This window comes from Lithobates pipiens, unplaced genomic scaffold (assembly GCF_037356315.1).
Source record: "Lithobates pipiens isolate NorthernLeopardFrog02 unplaced genomic scaffold, aLitPip1_a1.2 Scaffold_13, whole genome shotgun sequence".
Taxonomy (NCBI): domain Eukaryota; kingdom Metazoa; phylum Chordata; class Amphibia; order Anura; family Ranidae; genus Lithobates; species Lithobates pipiens.
Genome location: NW_027507718.1, coordinates 213,465,075 through 213,487,674, shown reverse-complemented (window position 1 = coordinate 213,487,674; position 22,600 = coordinate 213,465,075). Strand labels below are relative to the sequence as shown.

The following is a 22,600-nucleotide window of genomic DNA, read 5'->3' as shown; positions in this document are numbered from 1 at the left end:
GAGGTCAAACATTCCCAAAGATCCAGGGAAAAGGCAATCTCTTTCGGGCAATAGACCGATTACTGGCTCGGGGGGTGATCATACAAATCCCCACAGAAGAGCAAGGTTTGGGATTTTATTCAAACCTCTTTACGGTACCAAAACCGAATATAGATGTCAGACCCATTCTAGGTCTAAAGATCTAGTATTGGCGCACCTAGACGATCTGTTGCTAATAGACCAGTCGGTGGCTTGTTTGGAGCAAAGTGTGCTCATTACAACCAAATACCTGGAAAGTCTGGATTGGATTCTCAACATAAAGAAGTCTTCCTTAAAACAACTAAAAAGGCTGGAGTACTTGGGTCTGATCATAGAGACAGCCCAGAAAAAATGTTCTTGCCTCAAGCAAAGATCAACTCCATAAGAAAGCTGGTGCAGATGGTCAGGTCAAAAGGAGATCCCTCTATTCGTCTTTGCATGAGGTTGTTAGGAAAGATGGTGGCTTCATTCGAAGCGGTTCCCTATGCCCAGTTCCATTGGAGAAGGTTGCAAAACAGTATCCTGTCTGCTTGGAACAAAATGGTTAAAGCTTTAGACTTGCCAATGTGGCTGTCCCCAAGGGTGTCCCAAAGCCTCAGTTGATGCTTGGTAACCCAGAATTTGCTGAAAGGAAAATCCTTCAGACCAGTTATCTGGAAGGTGGTAACGACAGATGCCAGCCTTTCAGGTTGTGGAGTAATGCTAGAAAAGACAACTGTCCAGGGATAGTAGTCAAGCACAGAAATGATCTTGCCCATCAACATCCTAGAGATTTGGGCAGCAGGTCTGGCTCTAAAGGCCTGGACATTCAGGTTACAGGGTTGTCCTGTCACGATCCAATCTGACAATGGCTCTGACAATCCAACAGCTGTGGCTTACATCAATCATCAAGGGGGCACCAAGAGCCTTGCAGCACAGAGGGAGGTGAACCATATCCTAACTTAGGCATGGAACATTCCTTTCTGCCAATCGGCTGTTTTCATTCTGTGAGTAGAAATGGGGGACTCCGGACGTAGATCTTCTGGGGTCCGGGTTCCACATGCAGTTGGTCAACTTTGTGTCCAGGACAAGGGATCCACTCGCATGTGGAACAGATACTTTGGTATCCCTGTGGGATCAGTTTTCACTGATTTATGCATTCCCCCCTATTCAGTTACCACGACTTCTTTGCAAGATCAAGCTGGAAAGAAAGCCAGTAATTCTGGTAGCCCCAGCATGGCCCAGAAGGTCCTGGTATGCAGAAATCGTAAAGATGGCGGTGGAGGATCCATGGTCCCTTCCACTACGGCCAGACCTACTCTCACATGGGCGGATATTCCATCCTACCTTACAAACTCTAAATTTAACGGCTTGGCTATTGAAACCCACATTCTGAAGAAACGTGGGCTTTTCCGGGTTATCTCTACCTTGATTAATGCAAGGAAGCCAGCTTCCAGAACTATATATTATAGAGTCTGGAGAGCTTATGTTTCTTGGTGTGAGTCCAAGGGTTGGCACCCTCAGAAGTACAATATAGGCAGAATTCTTTCCTTTCTACAGGTAGGGGTAGAGATGAAGCTAGCCTTGAGTACTATTAAGGTCCAAGTCTCAGCCTTATCTGTCTTATTTCAAAGACAGCTTGCTTCGCATTCTTTTGGTCTGGGTTTTTATACAAGGAATGATGAGTTTTAATCCACCAGTCAGACCTCTTTTGAACCCTTGGGACTTAAACTTAGTTTTGTCAGTGTTACAAAAACAGCCATTTGAACCGATACAGCATATTCCTTCTGACAAGGAAGTTGGAGTTCTTGGTTGCTATATCCTCAGCAAGGAGGGTTTAGAAATTGGCTGCTTTTTCTTGTAAATAGCCATATTTGATTATTCACGAGGACAAAGTCATGTTGCGTCCTTGTCCAAGTTTTTTGCCTAAAGTACTCTCAGGTTTTCACCTGAACCAAGATATTGTCCTGCCATAATTTTTTCCAAAACCATGTCCTAGGGAAGAGAAGTCACTACATTGTCTTGATGTGGTGAGAGCGGTCAAAATCTATTTAAAGTTGACTGCTCAGATCCGGAAGACTGATGTGTTATTTGTACTGCCAGAAGGTCCTAAGAAAGGACAGGCAGTGTCGAAATCCACTATCGCTAAGTGGATTTGGCAAGTTATAATTCAGGCTTATGGTTTAAAAGGCAAGATTCCATCTTTTCATGTCAAAGGGCACTCGACCACAGCAGTTAGTGCTTCTTGGGCAGTGCATCACCAGGCCTCCATGGCTCAGATCTGTAAGGCCGCAACTTGGTCTTCAGTACATACATTCACCAGGTTTTATCAGGTGGATGTAAGAAGGCATGAGGATATCGCCTTTGGGCGCTGTTTACTGCAGGCAGCAGTATAGGTCCTCTATAGTCTGGGGGTGCCCTATGGATTGTGTCCCCCTCCCCTCAAATAGCATTGCTATGGGATGTCCCATATAGTTAATACTATGGCTCTGTGTCCCGTGATGTACGATAAAGAAAATAGGATTTTTACCTGCTTACAGCTTACCTGTAAAATCCTTTTCTTAGAGTACATCGTGGGACACAGAGGTCCCTCCCCTCTTTCTGGGGTTTAGGTATATTATTATAAATAAATGGTACACAAGTAACTGCCCCCACACCTGTTTAACCCCACTCGTAAAATAAATGAAAACAATGTGAGTAACTAAAGCTGCCCCTGCAAATAAACAAAATGTGAGATCAATATTCCTCCTCTATAAACTAATGTTGGAATATTGGTGTTGAACAAATCAGTGCATGTATACACCGCTAACTATAAACAAAGTGCAATGTGCTTATATAAAATTATCACTATCTGACAATTGATCAATAATATGTGCATAAATTGATTATATTTCATATCTTCATTGATAGATATAAAATTAAACACCCAGTGAATCAAGTGACAATGTTGTGTCAGTCTCTTAATTGATAAACAAAAGCAGTTCATATCAATAAAAAATCCAATGGATGATGGCAGATCAGCCAAAAATACACAGTGGTAGTTATTATATTGTTCCAATAATCTTCCACCACACCACAGTGCTTGTGACTCCACTCCCCTTATGCTCTCAAACTCACCAACTGCATTTGCCTTACACTTTCGTGTTTGTCTCAAATCGCTTTGACCCTCTTAACATGGGGGTTTAAGATAAGGTATCGAAACTTCAGTCACAGATGAATCTCTTTGGCCATCCACGTGATATACTCCACATGCAAATAAAAAATGCTTTCGATAGTGTAATAAAGTATTAAACCTTTTATTTAAAAACCCCACAGCATTACACTCACATCTGAAAACTCAAAGCACGCCAAAGATATCAAATCACAGAAATCCATGCATCTGTAACTGGGTATGTGATGATCACTAACACTAGTTTATACAGGAGGAATGTTGATCTCACAGGTTATGGTATACTTGATGTTCTTCAAGAAGGGGACATACCCCGAAAGCTTGTCCTGAAAATTTTTATGTTAGTGCAAATAAAAAAAAAGTATCACGGACAGTACTCAATTTTCTCTGTCACAATTGCACTAATACGGCTACAATCACATCAAGTATCCTTTTTGCCAAAAGTGGCATCGGCCTTTCATTTAAATCGGGACATTATTTTGCCTACTTTTTTCTCTCATCCTCGTTTGGCGGAAGAGAGGCGACTGCATTCTTTGGATGTTGTCCGGGCAGTCGAGGTTTATTTGTCTAGATCTCCAGAGATCTGAGGATCAGACTCCTTTTTTGTTTTACCAAGATGACCTAAGAAAGGGCAGGCAGCTTCCATTGCCAATTGGGTCCGTCAATTGGTCATTCAGTCCTACGGTCTGAACCGTAAAGCCCTCCCTTTAGGGTGAGAGCTCATTCTACCAGGGGTGTAGGAACCTCATAGGTTTTTCACCATCAGGTATCTGTGGGTCAGAATTGTAAGGCTGCTACCTGGTCTTCAAGTGCATACGTTCGCAAAATTTTATCAAGTGGACGTTTGAGCAGCCGAGGATTTGGCTTTTGGCCGCAGTGTACTGCGGGTTGCCATATAAGTTCTGATAGCTATTGTTTTGGCAGGGTGTCTCCCTCTCCTCAAGGCTATTGCTCTGGGACGTCCCAGTAGGTTGTTATTATTATTATTATTCAGGATTTATATAGCGCCAACAGTTTGCGCAGCGCTTTACAACATGAGGGCAGAGAGTACACACTGACAATATCAAATCAATACAGGAGGAATCAGAGGGCCCTGCTCATTAGAGCTTACAATCTAGAAGGGAGGGTCAAGTGGAAACAAAGGGTAATAATTGTGGGGGATGAGCTGATAGAAAAAATTAAAATACAGTTGTTAGGTGTGGGTAGGGTAGGCTTCTCTGGAGAGAGGGATTTTCAGGGATTGTCTAAAAGCTAATAAAGTAATGAATATTAGCCTGACTCTGTGTCCCATGATGTATGAAAAAGAAAATAGGATTTTTTCATCATACTTACCTGTAAAATCCTTTTCTTTGAGTACATAATGGGACACAGATCTCCCCTCCTTTTTTTTTTTTTCTTTGAAGGTTCAGTGCGTGTTACAAAACTGAACTGCTTTCTGTGTGAGAGGGGTTATATAGGGGATCACTTCCTGCCTGAAGACCTTTGGTCTACCAGTGTCCATTCACCTGATGTATAACCCCAGTAGGTAATGAATATTGGCACGACTGTCACATGATGTACTCAAAAACAAGGATTTTACAAGTAAGTATGATGAAAAAAATTCTACTTTCTACTCCTTGAAATTTTGTTATTTTATTATATAAACTCAAAAGTCCCAGTTTGACTTGACCGCCCCTCATGTTTTTCTGCTTCCTTGTAATGTCCTCTGTGAGATCATGAACCTCTTTTCTTTTTTTTTTTTTTTACCCCCCTGACTTCTATATGTTTGGAACAAAGAGTGCATGTTTGTTGCAGTCATGTACACTGCCCCGTGCACACTACACATATCATAGTCCTTCGTCTCGGGAGCAAGCCTAAGAGGTTGGTTATGTTCTTATGCATGGTGGGACCATAATGGCTGCCCTCCAACAAAGTCGCATCACCGCAGTGAAAACAAAATTGGAGTTGTGAAGGAGACAGAGCAATAGAAGGGCCTTTTTTATTGAATAATACATATTTGCATAGCCCTTTTTATTTACTTTTTTTTTTTTAACCCAGAGTTTAGTGTTTACTGATAGATCAACTTCCCTGCAAGTTGCACTCTCCAATCCATGCTCCCACTATGTCTAAGTTCCATTGTCATGTGGTGTTGGAACCTACTAAGGTGGGGGAAGTCATATTGATGTGGTCACATGTTCCCTCATATCTGGAAGCCCTACTCCATTGGAGATTGCTGATTGGTGAGTATAACTTGCTCAAAGGGTAGACTACCAGCAGGTGCTGTCACGTTACGCTTAATGGACAAAGTGACACTGGGGTTGATTTAATGAAACTGGAGAGTGCAAAATCTGTTGTAGCTCTGCATGTTAGCCAATTGTTTCTTATTTTTATTTTTTTTGTCAAAGCTTAATTGAACAAGCTGAAATTAGAAGCTGATTTGGCCACCATGCATAGCTGCACCAGATTTTGTACTCTCTAGTTTTTTTAAATCAACCCCAGTGTCTTCAAGTCTTTTAGGTTTTAAAATGTTGAAAAAGGTGTCTGTATACTTAAACATCTGAAGAAATTAATATTATTTCCAGATGATTGTTTTTGTTTTTTAATCTGTGTTTCCAAATCTTATGCAGATTGAATGACCCGAAGATGACAGAAGCGGAACGACAGTCAATAGAAAGTGAACGGGCAGATCGCAGCCTCTTTGTCCAGGAGCTCTTGCTTTCTACATTGATGCGGGAAGAAAGCTCCTCCTCAGATGAGGATGAGCGGGGGGAAATAGCCGATTTTGGGGCTATGGGTTGTGTAGATATAATGCCTTTAGATGTTGCTTTAGAAAACTTAAATCTCAAAGAGAGTAATAAAGGAAACGAGCCTCCGCCACCTCCTCTTTGATGACATCCCACTTTGCAGACAATGTCCTCTGTGCTGTAACTGCCAATGAAAGTGGACAAACAACTATCTTTGGGTTTGTTTTGGTGATTGTAATTTCCAGTCTGTCACTCTTGTTACATTGTGTACATTCAAAAAAGTAAAAAAAAAAAAAATGTAAAAAAATTGAAAAAAAGAGACAGAAGCAAATATATATGACAAAATCACTTAACTAATTTTTACTTCTAGCAAATATACATAGGTAGCAGTTCCAGAGGCAGCCGTCTGCTTCCTGTACCTTGACGTAAACAAAAATAAAGCTCTCCTAATCTCCCACATTCAAACTGAAGAGGAAAAATCTATATGGATAAAAAAAAATCTCTAATGAAGCTGCTGTGTGTATTTATGAATATTAATTAATAAAAACTGCTTGGATGGTTTACCATAACTACTGCATGAGGTTTTTTGCAGCGTGCATGAGTTTTTAGTGACATTGTCATTAAGAAAAAAAAAGACAAAAAGAAACAGACTTAAATTCTAAGACTGTTAAACCGTAAATCCCAAAGCTTTCCTAAACATTATTCAAAAGGTTACAGCACCTGACGACATGCAAAGTTAATCTAAACTGTAGTGGGTTTCAGCCTTGGATCTTTTGAATAATGTACGAATATTTTATGTGAGAGTGAAGCAAGTTCTGCAGTGGCATTAACTGTATGTCTGCTTGGATTTTCATGTGACAATTTCTCTAAAATGCCATCATATGCAGTTGCCACTAGAAGGGTGTTTTACTAAATTATAAATAGTTTTAAAAAAATCTTATAGATTTGTTGTGTATTTTGCTAAGTATACTGATAAGGCATTATTTAATCATTAGATGGCAGCATTGTCCTTCCTTTTTTTTTTTTTTATATCAGAGATGCATGAGGTCTCCATGTGCAGAAGGAAGAATAAGTATATTATTTGCCTGTAGCAGTCAATAAAATACTTTCATTTTCTAGCTTGAACTGGGAAATGACAGCTGGATTTTTTTGCTATGAGCAGCATAAGTACTTTTTTTTTATTTTTATTATTTTTCGGACACCTTTAAATAATGTGAGGTCTAAGGTATTGGCTAATCTGAGCAATCTATGTGGATGATCTCAACCAAGTCAGTTAAAGCAAATATGCAAAATTTACTCCATAGAGACCTTTTAATTGCAGTTGAAACTTAAATTACAATAATTTATCGACATTACAGTCAGGCCGCTGCCAGAAATTGCAATATGTGATCCTTTGAGCAAACCTTGTTTTCTGTTTCATTTTTTTTTCTTCATGTGGTTGTTAAAGCCTTTTCAACTGTTCAATTTGTTTTATCCAGGTGTAGAGTAATTCATTTAAATGCTGTTTAAAGGCAAACGTTATCCCAGGTTATGTTGTCTTCGTTTTAAAAAAAAAAAAATCCTTTTCACATTCTTAATTCTATTTTTCCTGAGTTCTCTTATTTATGTATTTGCTTCCTAGTTTGCAAAGATTGTCCACAAAAAGGAGAGCTTGAGGATTTTCCTTCCCAGACTTTGTCAGTATATAATACGTAATTCCTAATGCTGTTGTTAGCACTTTTTTATTTATTGTTACTTTTTTTTGATTTTTCTTTTGGCATACAATTAAAAAGCCTTTTATTAAAAATCATGCCACCTACATGCCTATACTATTAATCCTATATGAAAATATGTACAGTGTTCAGTGTACAGTGCATAGAATTTCATAAGGGTCCTGACACAGTGGGTAGCAGGTTACTTTTTGTTTAGCAATGTACAGTTAGAATATAAAGAAAATAAAAGGACAAAAGAGTATGCACAGCTTTCTGATGAATCTACCAATATATTATCACTTGATCATGTCTGCATTTATTCCTCTTTTCCTTCTCCTTCACATGGCAATAGCCAATTGTTGCAGCATCACCTTGTGTGCAATTGGAAATACAGTGGTGTGTTGTAACCCACGATAACACTGGGTATATTAGTGATTGTTCCTCTCACCTATATACTGCTGACATTATGTATTCCTTCAAAGTGTTGCACTTGAATGTTTCACCCCATCCATTTGATGGTTATGGTGCTGAAGGGTTAAAATGAAGAGGCGCTCCTGGTTTTCTAGTCTTCTGTTGCAGCAGTTTTTCCCCATCTATATATTTTTTTTTTTTTTATTTTTTTTTTTGTTGAAGGTTTCCAGAAAATATAAAAAACAAGGAAAAAAAAAACTCAACAAAACGTTTTCTTCAAGCTGTAGTCTTTTCAAACACATTCTGCACATTACAGCTATAAGTTCAGTTCAATAAAGCATTTTCAAGACTGTTGCCCCTTTGAGTTTCTTTGTGAGTAAACGCAGATGAGTATTTGCTCTGAAATTATGATGGAGCTCTCATTTTATGCTGCAAAGCAACCATGTTTGGTTCTTTGTACTGGATTACATTAAAACCTTACAATACAATAGTTGTATTTATCATTTAGCGTGAAGCAGAAACCGACCACCAGTTAAAAGGTACTTAGGCAAAATTTAGTAAAAAAAAAAATATATATATTTAAAGACTGCCTGCACTTCAGTGCAGTTATTGGTAGTTGAAAGATGCATACCCTTGATGAGACCATATACAAGTGCTTTATAGGAGTCCTGGTATGTGCTATCATTGATCATACAGGAAATCTGGTACCAGCTATAGTTTTGTGAAGTATTTGCTACCAGGATCCTGAGATTTGTCTAGGAACAACATGTTGCGCACACACAATCTTATGTCAGCAGACCCCTTTTTTGAAGGAAGAAAAACCTGATCTTGGCATACAAGTAAATAGCTATTGAAACCTTGCATGTAGTAAAATACATTACTTCTAGTAAAGCGTTTATTTTTCTAATGTTTACCTGAATTAAAATGATTTGTGTACAGTAAAAAAGGTTACTTGATGTCCATTAATGAAAGCATACAGCAAGATCGTAATTCTTAGATATTTGAGTAATATACTGCTACCTTTCAAAGGTTTAGACACTGGCAAACAAAACCTTTTTAACCATTATACCTCAGTAAGTCAAGAAAACAGGGGTTCCAGACCTGTGTCTTTTAATAGACTTCAAGAAAAAAAGATTTGATAGTAATGCAGGCCATACACAGTCGAATTTCGAACGAATTTTCTTTTCAAAATCAGAAAATTCGTTTTTTTTGTGATCCGATGATGCCACCATTGATTTTCGAAATTCAGCCGACCAAGCCTTCAATTTCACCTCATGCTGCTACAGAAAAGAATTTTCTTAGCTGGGAATCTTCTTTTATCTCCGTACATTTTCTTTCATCTCCGTACATTTTCTTTTCTTATTACGTTTCTCGCACGATTCTCCCATCATTGATTAGAAAATTGTTCGTTTTTCTAAAAATTTCCAACATGTCCGATTCCTCAAATTTTATTTCCGCACAAAAATCGGCTGTTGCTGCAGCCCACTAATGGTGCGAAATTCATACGAAAATTCTTAGATACGATTTTCGAAAGAAAATTCTTTCGAAATTCAAACCGTGTATGGCCGGCTTAAGTGAAAAAAAATCCTTATTACCTGATTTGTATAGTACAGGAAATGGGCTTCTTTAAACAATCATCACTGGGAATTCCAACAGCAGTCCAACTGAGGGGAGTGAAAAGGGAGACAGTACAGTTACAATACAATAACATACAAGAGGGCCCTGCTCAAAAGAGCTTATAATCTAGTAATAAATAAAAAATCAGCAGTCATACCTTAGGTCAGTGTTTCTTAACTTGAGTCCTCAAGGTGCACCAAAAGGTCGTGTTTTTGGGATTTCCTTTAAATGAAACCACTGTGGTAATTACCAAGGCAGTGAAACTGATCAAATCACCTGTGCAAAATAATGTAGAAAGCCTAAAAACATGTCCTGTCGGGGCGCCTTGAGGATTAGATTTGCGCGAAAAATTTTTTTTTCATGTTCACAACATGAAAAAAATGTGTCCTTGTTAAATGGAAGTCAGAGACCGTCTTCAGAAAAAGAAGGCCTTAGTTTTGCGCAAGGATAGGAGACCTGAGACCTTATGCAAATTCCTTGACTTGCAACTTCTGTGTGGTCCTTCAAAGTGCGCTGGTAGACTTTACAAGAAGTGGTCTTAGCCTTCAAGAGGGTAGGGATGACTAAACCTTAAAGACGCCTCTCATTCAGGACCATGGAATCAATAGCCATGTCTTAATTGCCAGTTTTCAAATAGTGGGGTGGAACATGGGACAAAAGGCCTGGACAATGCATAGGAGCCCACAGATGCAAGCCAGGAGCCTGATAATGTCTAAGTACCTTGTCCCTCTGGACCTATTTGGTATAATGAGAAACACGGAGATGTCTCCCTTCTTGAGATTGCAAAATAGGCAAGGGAAAATCCTGAGGGATACAAAGTCATTGATTAATTTGAACTGATCCCTTGACATTAACAGGGTGTCCACTGCGAAAGCCCAAGGGTTTATAGACCTGATAATAATCCTCTCTAGTTTGGTGTTGAAGCTGGATGCAAGTAGATCAACATCTGACATTCCCTTGTGTGGCAAAGTGCTTGAAGGACCTCTGGATGGAAATCCCCTTCCCCCTGATCCAGATTTTGATTTAAAAGTCCACCTGACAATTTTCCACACCTGTGATGTGAACAGCTGACAATATTGGAACATTCGGTTCAGCCCAGGAGAGGATTAGGTCTTTCCTTTAGAGCCTTGCACATTTTGGTGCATACTTGATGTAAGCCGTGACTGTGCTATTGTTTGAATGTATTCTTGTCAGGTGCCCTCATAATAGACCAAATCACCCCGAGTTCTAAAATGTTGCATAAAAGGTAAGCCTCTGATGACCAAGTCCCCTACACCACAAAAGTGTTCAGTACTGTTTCTCTGCTAGATACACAGCTTAAATATTGAGATGCAGTGGTCTGGAATAGACCCAACACTCCCATGCCTGCACAAACTGATTGCTTCTTCTGGGCCCCAAGCGCCCTGGCATGAGAACAAATTAAGAAGTTATTCTTCAGGAAGAAATATTCTGAACAAATTCATGTCCAGCACCAGACTTGTGTACTCTAGTCTGTGAGATGGTTCCAGCAGCGACTTCTTAAGGATGAAACTAAAGCTCTGCAGAACCTGTACTGTCCACCTGAGAACTGATCTATTAACAGAAGATTGCCCAGGTACCCCACAGCATAGGTCCCCTGAGAACAGAGTAGAATCAAAATTGTGGCAAGCATGAATGGGCTAAGGGAAAGAGCTGTTCGCCCACCACAAAATGCAGCTAGTGTAGATGAACTGCGCCATTCAGATTACAAGCCATAAAGAAGTTCAAGTAAAACCTTTGAAAGCATTCTCCCAGAGGTACAATCCCTTGTTTTAAAAGCTGTTGGACAGCTGAAAGCAGATTCACCAACCGTGATGGGGAATGAGACATGTTGGGGAGTAGGGAGAAGATGGAGTTCAAAACTCCAGTTTTTATCCCCTGAAAACAACCCTCTAGACCCAGACATCAGAGATAGATAGGTGAACAAATTATCCACTTTGAGAGGTGGGTATGTATGCCTAATCGCTGTGCAGTGGCCTTGGTTCTAGTCTTGGCTGGGTTGGAAGGCCATGTCTTCTTGAGAAAGTATGCTACTGACTAAAACTTAGTGGAAGACTGGAAGGGATAAATAATACCTCAGATGTTGCAGACTTGTTCTTTAAAGGAAAAAGAGTACTGTCTTGCAATATCTTAAATGTTCTTTTTCAAGATGATTGCCTTCAAATGCTCATGGAGTTTCTTGCAGGGGAGTTCAGTTGAGCAGCATTTAAGCCAGATAATTCTGCCAATGTGCTGTACACAGAGTCTCTTCTTTTGGTGAAGCATGTCTCTCCAAGCCATTCATGCAGCAGAGCAAGGTGGAATGTGAAAGTTCCAGCTGACTATGTACAGAGGGATCTGTAAAGATGGAGCTGGGATTCTAAGCCATATGCCATGCCATGCCATGGAGCAGTGGTCTAACAAACTGCCATAGACAGAACTGCAGGTTACATGGCAGCATCCACCAGTGCAAATTTAGCCTTAAGGAGGGCCTTTAACCTCTTATCTACCAGATCTTTAAACACAGGATTATCTTCCATAGGGCTGTGCGGGATTTTTTTTTAGGTAGATAATGCCTGGATGTACCACAGGGATTTCCCACTTTTGAAGGAAACATTCTTCGATGGCATATTGTTGGGTGAAACATTTAGGAGGAGAAAAAAAATCCTCTTCGTTTGAGGCTATTTTTATATAAGACAGGCTCAACCAACATAAGAACCAAAAAGGCCTTTACTGGTCTAAGGAATGCAAGTGATTCCGTATGAGACACCATTGCGGTGATCAGACTCAGGTTGCCCCAACACTAAACAAGAGCGTAGAAATATTCTCTGAATTTTGGAGAGATTTCCATACCAGGTGTACCTTCCTGGTCAGATACCACCTCACAAGGATTTCTTTCTCATCTGACAACTCCTCCTTTTGTACTGTCTGGCTCAAGAACAAAGTCAAAGACCAAATCAAGAGGAGTGGTCTGAGGGGCACAGCTGTGACCCCTATTGTCTAAGGCCACTGCAAGGTCAGAAATTCTGCCAATGAACTCTGACATAGTGGCAGATGATTCCTTTTTAGAAAGGAAGTGTGAGCCAAGTGTGACTGACAGTTCGGCTGAATGACCAGAGAAAGGAAGGGAGTCAGAATGGGCTCAGGCGTCAAAGGAAAGGGTACTAGATACTTGAACATCAATATACTACCACTCCCAAACTGAGTTAAAGGCTGAGCCTGAGCTAACAAACCTACCTGACCCCTTATCTTTGCTGTAATGGTGTGCTGTGCCCACAATAAAAAATGTCCTCAGAGGGGCACTTAAAACCTCTGCAGCAGTGGGGCATGAGGGGCATGCCTTGATGCAAGCTACCCAGGATAGTAGAGTATGAATCAGTTTCAGTGTGGCCTGTCAGGGAGAGAGAACTGGCAGATGTTATTTGTCTGGCTTCCAGCATGCAAAGAAATGGGGCAGGCACACAAGTGCAGTCACCTCCTTCCCAGCAGGACGCAGATTGGTACCGTTAATCCTGTCTGTCCTGTAGCCCGTGACTATGCCACCCAAGGGGGTACCTGGCTCCAAATGCACCCAAAGCAAGCATAAAATGGGCACCCTGGTATGAATGTTTAAAGGACTTTCTGCCCTGTACTCTGCACTTTCCAGTAATAGGGATAAAGGTGGTATTAACCCACATCCTGGTTTGCCCTCTATGGTGGGCATACCCATTCAGTAGTCTTCAGAGACTGGGCTCTGCCACCTGGCAGACCATGGCTCTGGAAATGTATGGCACTCTGCGGTTTAAGTTGGCACTATGTGCCAAGGTTAAGGTTCACAGGAGGATCAAGTGCAAAAGCAGCAACCTTATACAGACCAAAAGGCTCTGCCAAGGAGTCAACCAATCCAGAAGCTGCATAACAAGTCACAGTGGCTATGGTGCAACTGATTGGCTTCCTTCCAAGCTGACTTCTTTAGCAGAGTGAAAACATCCATGAGTATCATATAAGGTTATGTAGCAGTATGTATCTGTAGCCTTGCATTTTTGACAGTGACCAGTCACCTGAAGGTAGCTGCCTTTAACCTAGTCATAATGATTTAAAGAAGTCTGTGTCCTGTACTGTACTGTCATAAATCCTATTTTCTTTACTGTCTGCTGAGGGACACTGGTAGATATTTCTTAGATATGGGATTTCCTAAAGAAATTCAACTGAAAGGTGGGCCACTTATCGATCCAATGCATGTGGAATCTAGTACAAGGAAATTTAATGGTATCAACACTAAATAAAGACTAGTTGGATAAAAGAGGTACAAAGACAAATACATAATTGCCATGGCCAAAGAAAAAGGAAACAGAATCAACCTGGTGTTCCAGAACAATACATGTCCACATTGAATAGCTATCTGAATGGAATGATGGGCTAACAATGTGGAGGATAAATAAACATTCACCATAAGAAAAAAGCTACAAGTTTCTAAACGAGAACCACATTAACCACTTTCAGACCGGACCATTTTGCTGGCTTTAGACCAGAACACTTTTTGCGATTCGGTACTGCGTCGCTTTAACTGACAATTGCGCGGTCATGCGACGTGGCTCCCAAACAAAATTGACGTCCTTTTTTTCCCACAAGTAGAGCTTTCTTTTGGTGGTATTTGATCACCTCTGCGGTTTTTATTTTTATTTATTATTTTTGCATTTTTATTAATATTGTTTTTTTTCTTTTTACTAGTAATGGCGGCGATCAGCGATTTTTAGTGTGACTGCGACATTGTGGCGGACACATCGGACATTTTTTACACATTTTTGGGACCATTGTCATTTATACAGCAATCAATGCTATACAATGCATTGATTCCTGTGTAAATGACACTGGCAGTGAAGGGGTTAACCAGGGGGTGGCAGTGTAGGGGTTAAGTGTTCCTAGGTGCGTGTTACTAACTGTGGGGGGCTGGGCTGTGTGTTAGTGAACACTGATCTCTGCTCCAATCATATGGAGCAGAGATCAGCGTCACTTGTTGCTAGGCAGAATGGGGAGATGCCGTTTACAACGGCATCTCCTCGTTCAGCCGCCCCGTGAGACGATCGCAGGTATCCCTGTGGCGATCGAGTCCGTGGGACCCACGACTAGACTCACGGGGGTCCCGACCGGCACACACGCGATGGAAGGACGGTATTTAAAAATGGACGTACCTGTACGCCCAACTTGCCTGCCCGTGCCATTCTGCTGACGTACATCGGCGTGCGCTGGTCAGGAACTGGTTAACTAAGCAAAGAGGTAAAAAATAAAAATAAAATAAAGGTATCTCCAAGTTAAAAGCCCAAACAAGCAACAATTAGGCTTGTGAAAATACCATATTATATCCAAATAAAACAGGTGATTTGTAAACCGCAAAGGCTTAAACTGATCACCCTTGACCCTTCAAGGACTAAGGTTCATAATATACAGTGTGAACTTGACAGATAACAAGCCTCTCATGAGATAGGAATAAGTATGACTCTTCTCTCAATAAGGGAGAGAAACATAAATCAGAAATAAATAAGTACAGTCCTCCCAGCCCCTTTAACCCTTTAAATGGTGGGATGGAAGAACCACAACAACCATATACAATATATATATAATATAAAATCCATATAAAAAAAAAATAGTTTGGCTTCAGGGGCCAAAAAAGGTAGGGGGCCTTTTAGCTCAGATTAGATTTGAGAAATCATGAAAACAGTATTATAATGGGCAAATAATTTTTCCCAATAGGAACCAGGTGAAGTAACAATGTACTGGTGTAAGGAAAACCAGTATGAACTTATGCTCATGTGCATGCACATTGCACTACTGCTTATACTCCTGGGCAAAAGGACAACACCAGATGTTCTGTGATGGCTTGGCACACTTGGTGCCCAGCAGCCTATTTAAATACATGTGTTCCTTGGAGAGGTTGCTGAATGGTCTTCAGCTTGTTCCATTTGTCCTGAGACCTGATCTGTTGTAATGATTTGGATTCTCCCTGGACTACACATCTGCTTTTTGCCTCAACCCTGTTACTCTGACCTTGGCCTGTTTAGGTCTGGTTCGCACCTGTGCATTGTTTGTGTGCATTTTCAGTTTTTCAGAAATGCACTACAGTCCATTTAACATGGTTTCTTATGGATGTAGTTCGCATCTGTGCAAATTAGGGAAAGGGCCAGAGACTTTTTTCTGGTTTTTGGTTCCATAGACTTTAATGGATGAAAAACATGTATTGAAAAACGCAAAATGCACCTGCAATATGCAAACTGCATAGCGGTGAATCAGGCCTTACTGGACTTGTCTTTGCCTTTTGCTTCTGTACTGCTTTGCCTGGCTGTTACTGACCTTGGCCTGCTTCTTGGACTTGAACTGCCTGCAGATTCAGTCCATCACTGCCCATCTGTTCATGACTGCTTCCTGGCCTTGTTACCATCTACTGCTCTGGTGCCAAGCTGCTTCAGCATCCTGTCCTGAGCATTGCAACATCCAGCTCTACCCATCTAAAGACTGCACGTCACCTGCCAGATACTCGTGCCACTCCTTGCCTTCACACTATCTCCACTTTTATCAGTTTTGGGCTTAAGATGCAAGATAGGCCTTGACAACGTTCCAGTCTTCACCAGGTACATAATAGCTGGTACCTGAGACAATTAGCCTGGGTAGGGGTAAGAAGAGGATTAGACCCCTTAAGAGATCTTAAATTTCACTATTCCAGTGGAGGGATAACATTGTAGCTGGGTAACATGCAGGTGCCTCTCATAAAAATAGAATATCATCAAAAAGTTCATTTATTTCAGTAATTCAATTCAAAATTGAAACTCATATATTTTGTATAGATGGGTTACACACAGACTGGTATATTTCAAGTATTCTTTCTTTTAATTTTGATGATTATGGCTTACAGCTAGTAACAACCCAAAATTCAGTATCTCAGGAAATTTTAATATTATATAGGACCAATAAATGGATTTTTAATACTTTTCAGTAAGCCAACATTTCTGTATGTACAGTATAGTATGCACTCAATACTTGGTTAGGGCTCCTTTTGCATGAATTACTGCATCAATGCAGCATGGCATGGAGGCGATCAGCCTGTGGCCTTTAGCTCATCTGCATTGTTGGATCTGGTGTCTCTCATCTTCCACTTGACAATACCCCACAGATTATCTATGGGGTTTAGGTCAGACCAGTTTGCCGGCCAATCTAGCATAGTGATATCATAACCATTAAACCAGGTACAGGTGGTCCTCGGGTTACAAACAAGATAGGGACTGTAGGCTTGTTCTTCTGTTTAATCTGTTTGTAAGTTGGAATGGGTACATTTGTGTAGCCCCGGGACTGTGACATCATAAAGGGATGGGGTCACCGCATGACATCACCCGGTGACCACGCCCTATACCTATATAAGTCGCCATGCACGTCGCACAAGCCAGTACAGTGGAAGACAGCGCCATGTCAACATCGGAAGAAGGACGGGGAAGACCATGCTCCTCCACTAGTAAAAGAGCACCAAGAAGAAAGCGGAGGAGCCTGGGAGAAGACGCCAGAGAGCGGGAGATGAGGCCGAACAGAGCGGAGAAGTCGTCAGAAGACCCCCGACGTCGGAAGAAGACCCCCCAGAGCTGATTAATAAATTACTTTTAAAACTTGTGTTGTGTTTTTTATTGGTACTTTTTCCCTAGGTGAATGGGTAGGGGTACGATGTATAACTTACTCATTCACATAGGGTGGGAGGCCGGGATCTGGGGGCTCCCTTTTTAAAGGGGGCTCCCGGATTCCGATAAGCCCCCCGCCCGCAGACCCCGACAACCAAAGGTCAAGGTTGTCGGGAAGAGGCCCTTGTCCTCATCAACATGGGGACAAGGTGCTTTGGGGTGGGGGGTGCCACAGAGCGCCCCCCCTTCCCCAAAGCACCAACCCCCCCATGTTGAGGGCACGCGGCCTGGTACGGTTCGGGGGGCGTTCGCTCGTCCCATTCCTGACCGGTCAGGCTTCATGCTCGGATAAGGGTCTGGTATGGACCTTGGGGGGGCCCCCACGCTGTTTTTTCGTGGTAGGGGAGTTCCCCTTAAAATCCATACCAGACCTAAGGGCCTGGTATGCTCCCGGAGGGGGAACCCATGCCGTTTTTTTTAATTTGGCGTGGCGTTCCCCCTTGAGAGCTCATTCTCTGATTGGCCACGGCCAAAGTCGCCTGGCCTGGGGCGACCTAAAGTCGTGTTGACAAGTCGTGTCCAAGTTGCCTACAAAAGTCGCGTTGGAAGTCATGTTGCCCCTGTGTGAACCGGCTCTAACATGCTGGTGTCAGGGCTGGGCTCAGCCCTTCCTTCTCTGAGCTGTCCACTCAGCTGTCGGCTAATTGCCAGCTACCATCTCTCTCCACAGTTACTCAGCTGTTGATGATATCCTGCTTGTAAGTCCCGACTACTTAAGCCAGGGATCCTCAAACTACGGCCCTCCAGCTGTTGTGAAACTACACATCCCATGAGGCATTGTAAAACTCTGACATTCACAGACATGACTAGGCATGATGGGAATTGTAGTTCCTGAACAACTGGAGGGCCATAGTTTGAAGACCCATGACTTAAGCCATCCAGTCCAGAGGATCCCTGCCTTCGCCTTGGTCAACATCACAGGCACGATCTCCTGGGTTTGCGTTTAAAGATTTGCTTTGCTGAAATCCCTTCTGGCTCCAAATCCTGCTTGCTGTTTCACTACGTTGATCCCTGACTTCTGGCTTAGCTGTCTATCCGTTCCAGTTACTGAACTTTGGGTATGTTTTGACTACCTTTTGTTCTTTCTACTTTTATTATTAAACAAGTGTAATTTGATTGTACTTCTGTCTCTGTCTGATTTCATCGTTTCTGAAAGCTGGGGAGTTTGACTGCAGAAAAAAACATCTAAAGCCACAAACAGCAGCTGTAAAAACATCCAGTGTGCATGAGGCTAAAGAGTAGGCAAATGGAGACACTGATAAGGAGAATACACCCAGGAAGAGAAAGGGAAAGAGGAGGTAAAACATACTTTGATCAAATTCCTGCTAAACACAGAACTGAAACTGAGTGATAGATCTGAAAGAGCAGGCTTTTTATATTATGGAAATTCCAGATTCTTCCACACAGATGTAGGATGAAAAGTGGCATATGAGAAAAGTGGTACCCCTACAACTTCACATTTACATAAGAAGGTCAATGTAAGAGATCCTCTATACCAGGGGGGTGTCCAACGTTTGACCTTCCTGGGCCACATTGTAGAAAAACAATTGTCTTGGGCCACACATAAAATACACGAATAATATGGAGAGCTGATGAGCAACTTTTCCTGGGACTTTTGGCTGGTAGATGCGGCTGGCGGCGGCCTGCCATTATAGTGAATGAGCCCAGCGACCGTATCTACCAGCTATTTGCAGCTCTCTGCACACCCAGAGATTGCCTGCAGTGATCCCTTCGGGATGCAGTCAAAGTGCATCCATCAGTGATCACGGACGTGCAATCAGGTATGACTGCCGGCAAGCTGTCATTATAGTAAATGGGGCCAGAAGCCGCACGTCCCTGCTGAGAGGCACCAAAGGAACTGCTTCTTCAATTCATTCTGGCCCCTAATTGCCAATGTGAATGTAGCCTATATATGTGCTGTGATGGGACTGGGGGGGGGGGGGTGCAACTGGAATATTGGGTGTACAGCTCACCCCCACACCCCCCTAGATTTCGCCATGATGTCATTACAATTGCAAACATGATCAAAACTAAAAGTTGCTGTGCTAAACAATCAATTAAATGTGGTGAAAAGAAGTCCATAAAGTGAAGTAGTTCATGCTATTCTTCATAGTGACAAAAAAAAAAAAAATCACGGTCCGAAATTTTCCTAGTATACATGCAATTTGAGTGAATAAAATCAACGATCACCCAAGTGCACCTCCACCGTAAATCATATGAAATGCCTCCTTACTGGAAACCCAGACTCCAAATTATAAGAGTCTAGAAAAGTGCTGTTCTCCAATCTGGAAGGTCTAATCCTCCCCCTCTGTTATACTGATGAGGGTAATGTCATGGCCAATGATGAGGATCCCTCCATCACAACGCCCATGGGAAAGAGATAAATAAAGCCCATATAATGTAAATTTATATATTTATATGGATACACAAAACTCAATCCGCCTACTTAGTGTATCCTCACTGCGCTATCATAAATCACCCTAAATCTTAGCTGCTACTTAAATATATATTTGCAAATAAATTGTAGGTGTATAGAAATCTGTTACTAGTACTCGGCAAATAAATAATACCCCGTAGCGCTAATACTGTGTGAAAATTAATTCACCCAATCCATCTAGAAAAATTTTTTTTATTTATTTTTTCCTTTCTGCTAATTGCATTAATTATAATACTAAATACACTTCATACATACAAAAAAGATTACATCTATTTCAAATATCCACCCCTCACAGTGAAAATAAACATAACGTATATAATTTCTTATGCATAAAATATAGTGAACAAAACAGTGTGAACTGCAATTATCCAAAAATTATATATATATATATATATATATATAAGTATAGTCCGTCACCAAAGGGTGATTAAAGATCTTCCAACAGTAATCCCTCTATCCGTGTGAAAGACTATTCAGTGTCCAAACTGCTTTCTTAAATCCTTCACCACACTATCCGTGATTGTGACACCCCTCGTAGGAGCACTCACCAGCTGCTGAACCTTGCACTCTCGTAGGCATTAGATCTCTCACGAGATGATATCAGATATTCAATCACCACTCTCTGGATATTCTCCTTTTAAAGGCTTTTATCAGTATATCTCAAAAGAAACCTCAAAAGAAAAGAGACCTCCAATAGTGCAATACTGTCAACACACTTTAATTAAAAATAATCCACTCTTTATGCACTCACATGAACAACTTAAAAGAAAGCACTCCAAAAACACATCAAATCACTCCCATCTTCAGTTCCAACACAAGTTACTCCGAGGCATTGGTGGTCACAGCGGACCGTTTTTAAGCCGGTAGTGTAATTGCTTTCTCTCACCCTTCCTTGTGTATCCCGCCTGGTCCCACACAGCAGGTATGCAGTTTGAATAGGGCGCCTCAGCTTGCTAGTACCGTCCCTTCCGTCCAGCACCTCCTTCCGCCTTCGTATGTAAGCTTAGTGTCTCAATGTTAGTTGCCAGATAGCCACGCCCCCGACATGTTTCGTCATACCAGACTTAATCATGGGTCATCCCATGATTAAGTCTGGTATGACAATGCTCGCGTGCTGGTCGGGATCCCCGTGAGTCCGGTCGCGGGTCCCACGGACTCGATCGCCGTGGGCATCGTCTCACGGAGCGGCTGAACGGAGAGATGCCGTTGTAAACAGCATCTCCCCGTTCTGCCTAGCAACTAGTGATGCTGATCTCTGCTCCCTGTGATTGGAGCAGAGATCAGTGTTCACTAAATGAAAACCCAGCCCCCAACAGTTAGTAACACACCCCTAGGAACACTTAACCCCTACACTGCCACCCACTGGTTAACCCCTTCACTGTCATTTACACAGGAATCACTGCATTTATATAGAAGTGATTGCTGTATAAATGACAATGGTCCCAAAAATGTCCGATGTGTCAGCCATAATGTTGCAGTCACAATAAAAATCGCTGATCGCTGCCATTACTAGTAAAAAAAAAAAATGATTAATAAAAATGGCATAAAACTATCCCCTATTTTGTAAATGCTATAACGTTTGCGCAAACCAATCAACAATCACTTATTGCGATTTTTTTTTACCAAAAATATGTAGAAGAATACGTATCGACCTAAAATGAGGGAAAAAAATGTTTTTATATATTTTTGGGGGATATTTATTATAACAAAAAGTAAAAAATAATGCGTTTTTTTCAAAATTGTCGCTCTATTTTTGTTTATAGCGCAAAAAATAAAAACCGCAGGGGTGATCGAATACCACCAAAAGAAAGCTCTATTTGTGGGAGAAAAAGGACGTCAATTTTGTTTGGGAGCCACGTCGCACGACCGCGCAATTGTCAGTTAATGCGACGCAGTTACGAATCGCAAAAAGTGGTCTGGTCTTTGGCCAGCAAAATGGTCCGGGGCTGAAGTGGTTAATGATGACAAACAATGGGTGGACATTTTCTTTATTGGTTTCTGTTGGTATAATGTTGTAAATATCACTTGGTCATATCTTGACAATATATTGTATTTAAGATACGGAACCAGGAAATAAAAGACGAGGGATGCATTATTCTGTGTCCGTGTGTTGGCTTTGGTCTACATTGCCCCACGCAGAGCTCTGTGTGTGTCTGAGAGTGTGGAACAGAGAGTGCTGGCACAGGTTAGTATAGGAGTAATATATAGGGAGGACATCCTTAATGACAGAAAGGCACTATTAACTTGTATGTCAGGTTGTAGTAATCTGATAATCAGATGGTGTCAGAAGTATTAGGGGTAGGTAGAGGCCAACTTTCTCTTATATTCACCAACCGACACAGCTCCTCTCTGTAACAAAATGGGTTGTGAGCCCTATCACTGGAGATTACTAGGCAAAGTTGTAATACAACACTTCAGAACTTTTAGTTCCGCCCAGGGGGTGGTCCCTTGGCTACAACCCCCACAGCCTGCCCTAGCAGACTCAGACTCCGTTTTATTTTGCCTAGTGAAGGAGATGCACCTAGGAACCCTGCGGGCCCATAGGTCCGTGTTTTTTGATGCAGAAGCTTTGCTTTTTGCGCAAGATGAATGATCCTGTGATCTTCTATCAACAGCCGGCTGGGTGACAGGCTGGTTCACTTATCCTTGTAGTCTCTCCAGTGCGGCCATCGAGCGTGTGCAGGTCGCAGCTACGGCTCGGCAGGCCACGACATACCTCAGCTCCAGAGGTGGTCGTGAGCTTTTATGCTCCGGGGCATACATATGACCGGGCTAATAATGTCTGGCTCACAGTATGCCGAGGCCAACAGCCACCCTGTACTGTTCAGTGAGTGGGTCTGTAATGGAATGTCTCCAAGCTC

At 41.7% G+C, this 22,600-nt stretch overlaps 1 protein-coding gene across 2 annotated transcripts in view; it reads left to right on the top strand.

Moving 5' to 3' along the window:
* Positions 1-8,345, top strand: part of KCMF1 (potassium channel modulatory factor 1) — a 104,608-nt gene extending 96,263 nt beyond the window's left edge. For both annotated transcript variants that reach the window (XM_077476185.1, XM_077476184.1), the window contains exon 7: positions 5,773-8,345. In XM_077476185.1, coding sequence (XP_077332311.1) covers positions 5,773-6,034 — 262 coding nt within the window. In that variant the 3' untranslated portion in view covers positions 6,035-8,345. The remainder of the gene's footprint in view (positions 1-5,772) is intronic.
* The last annotated feature ends 14,255 nt before the right edge of the window (positions 8,346-22,600 follow it).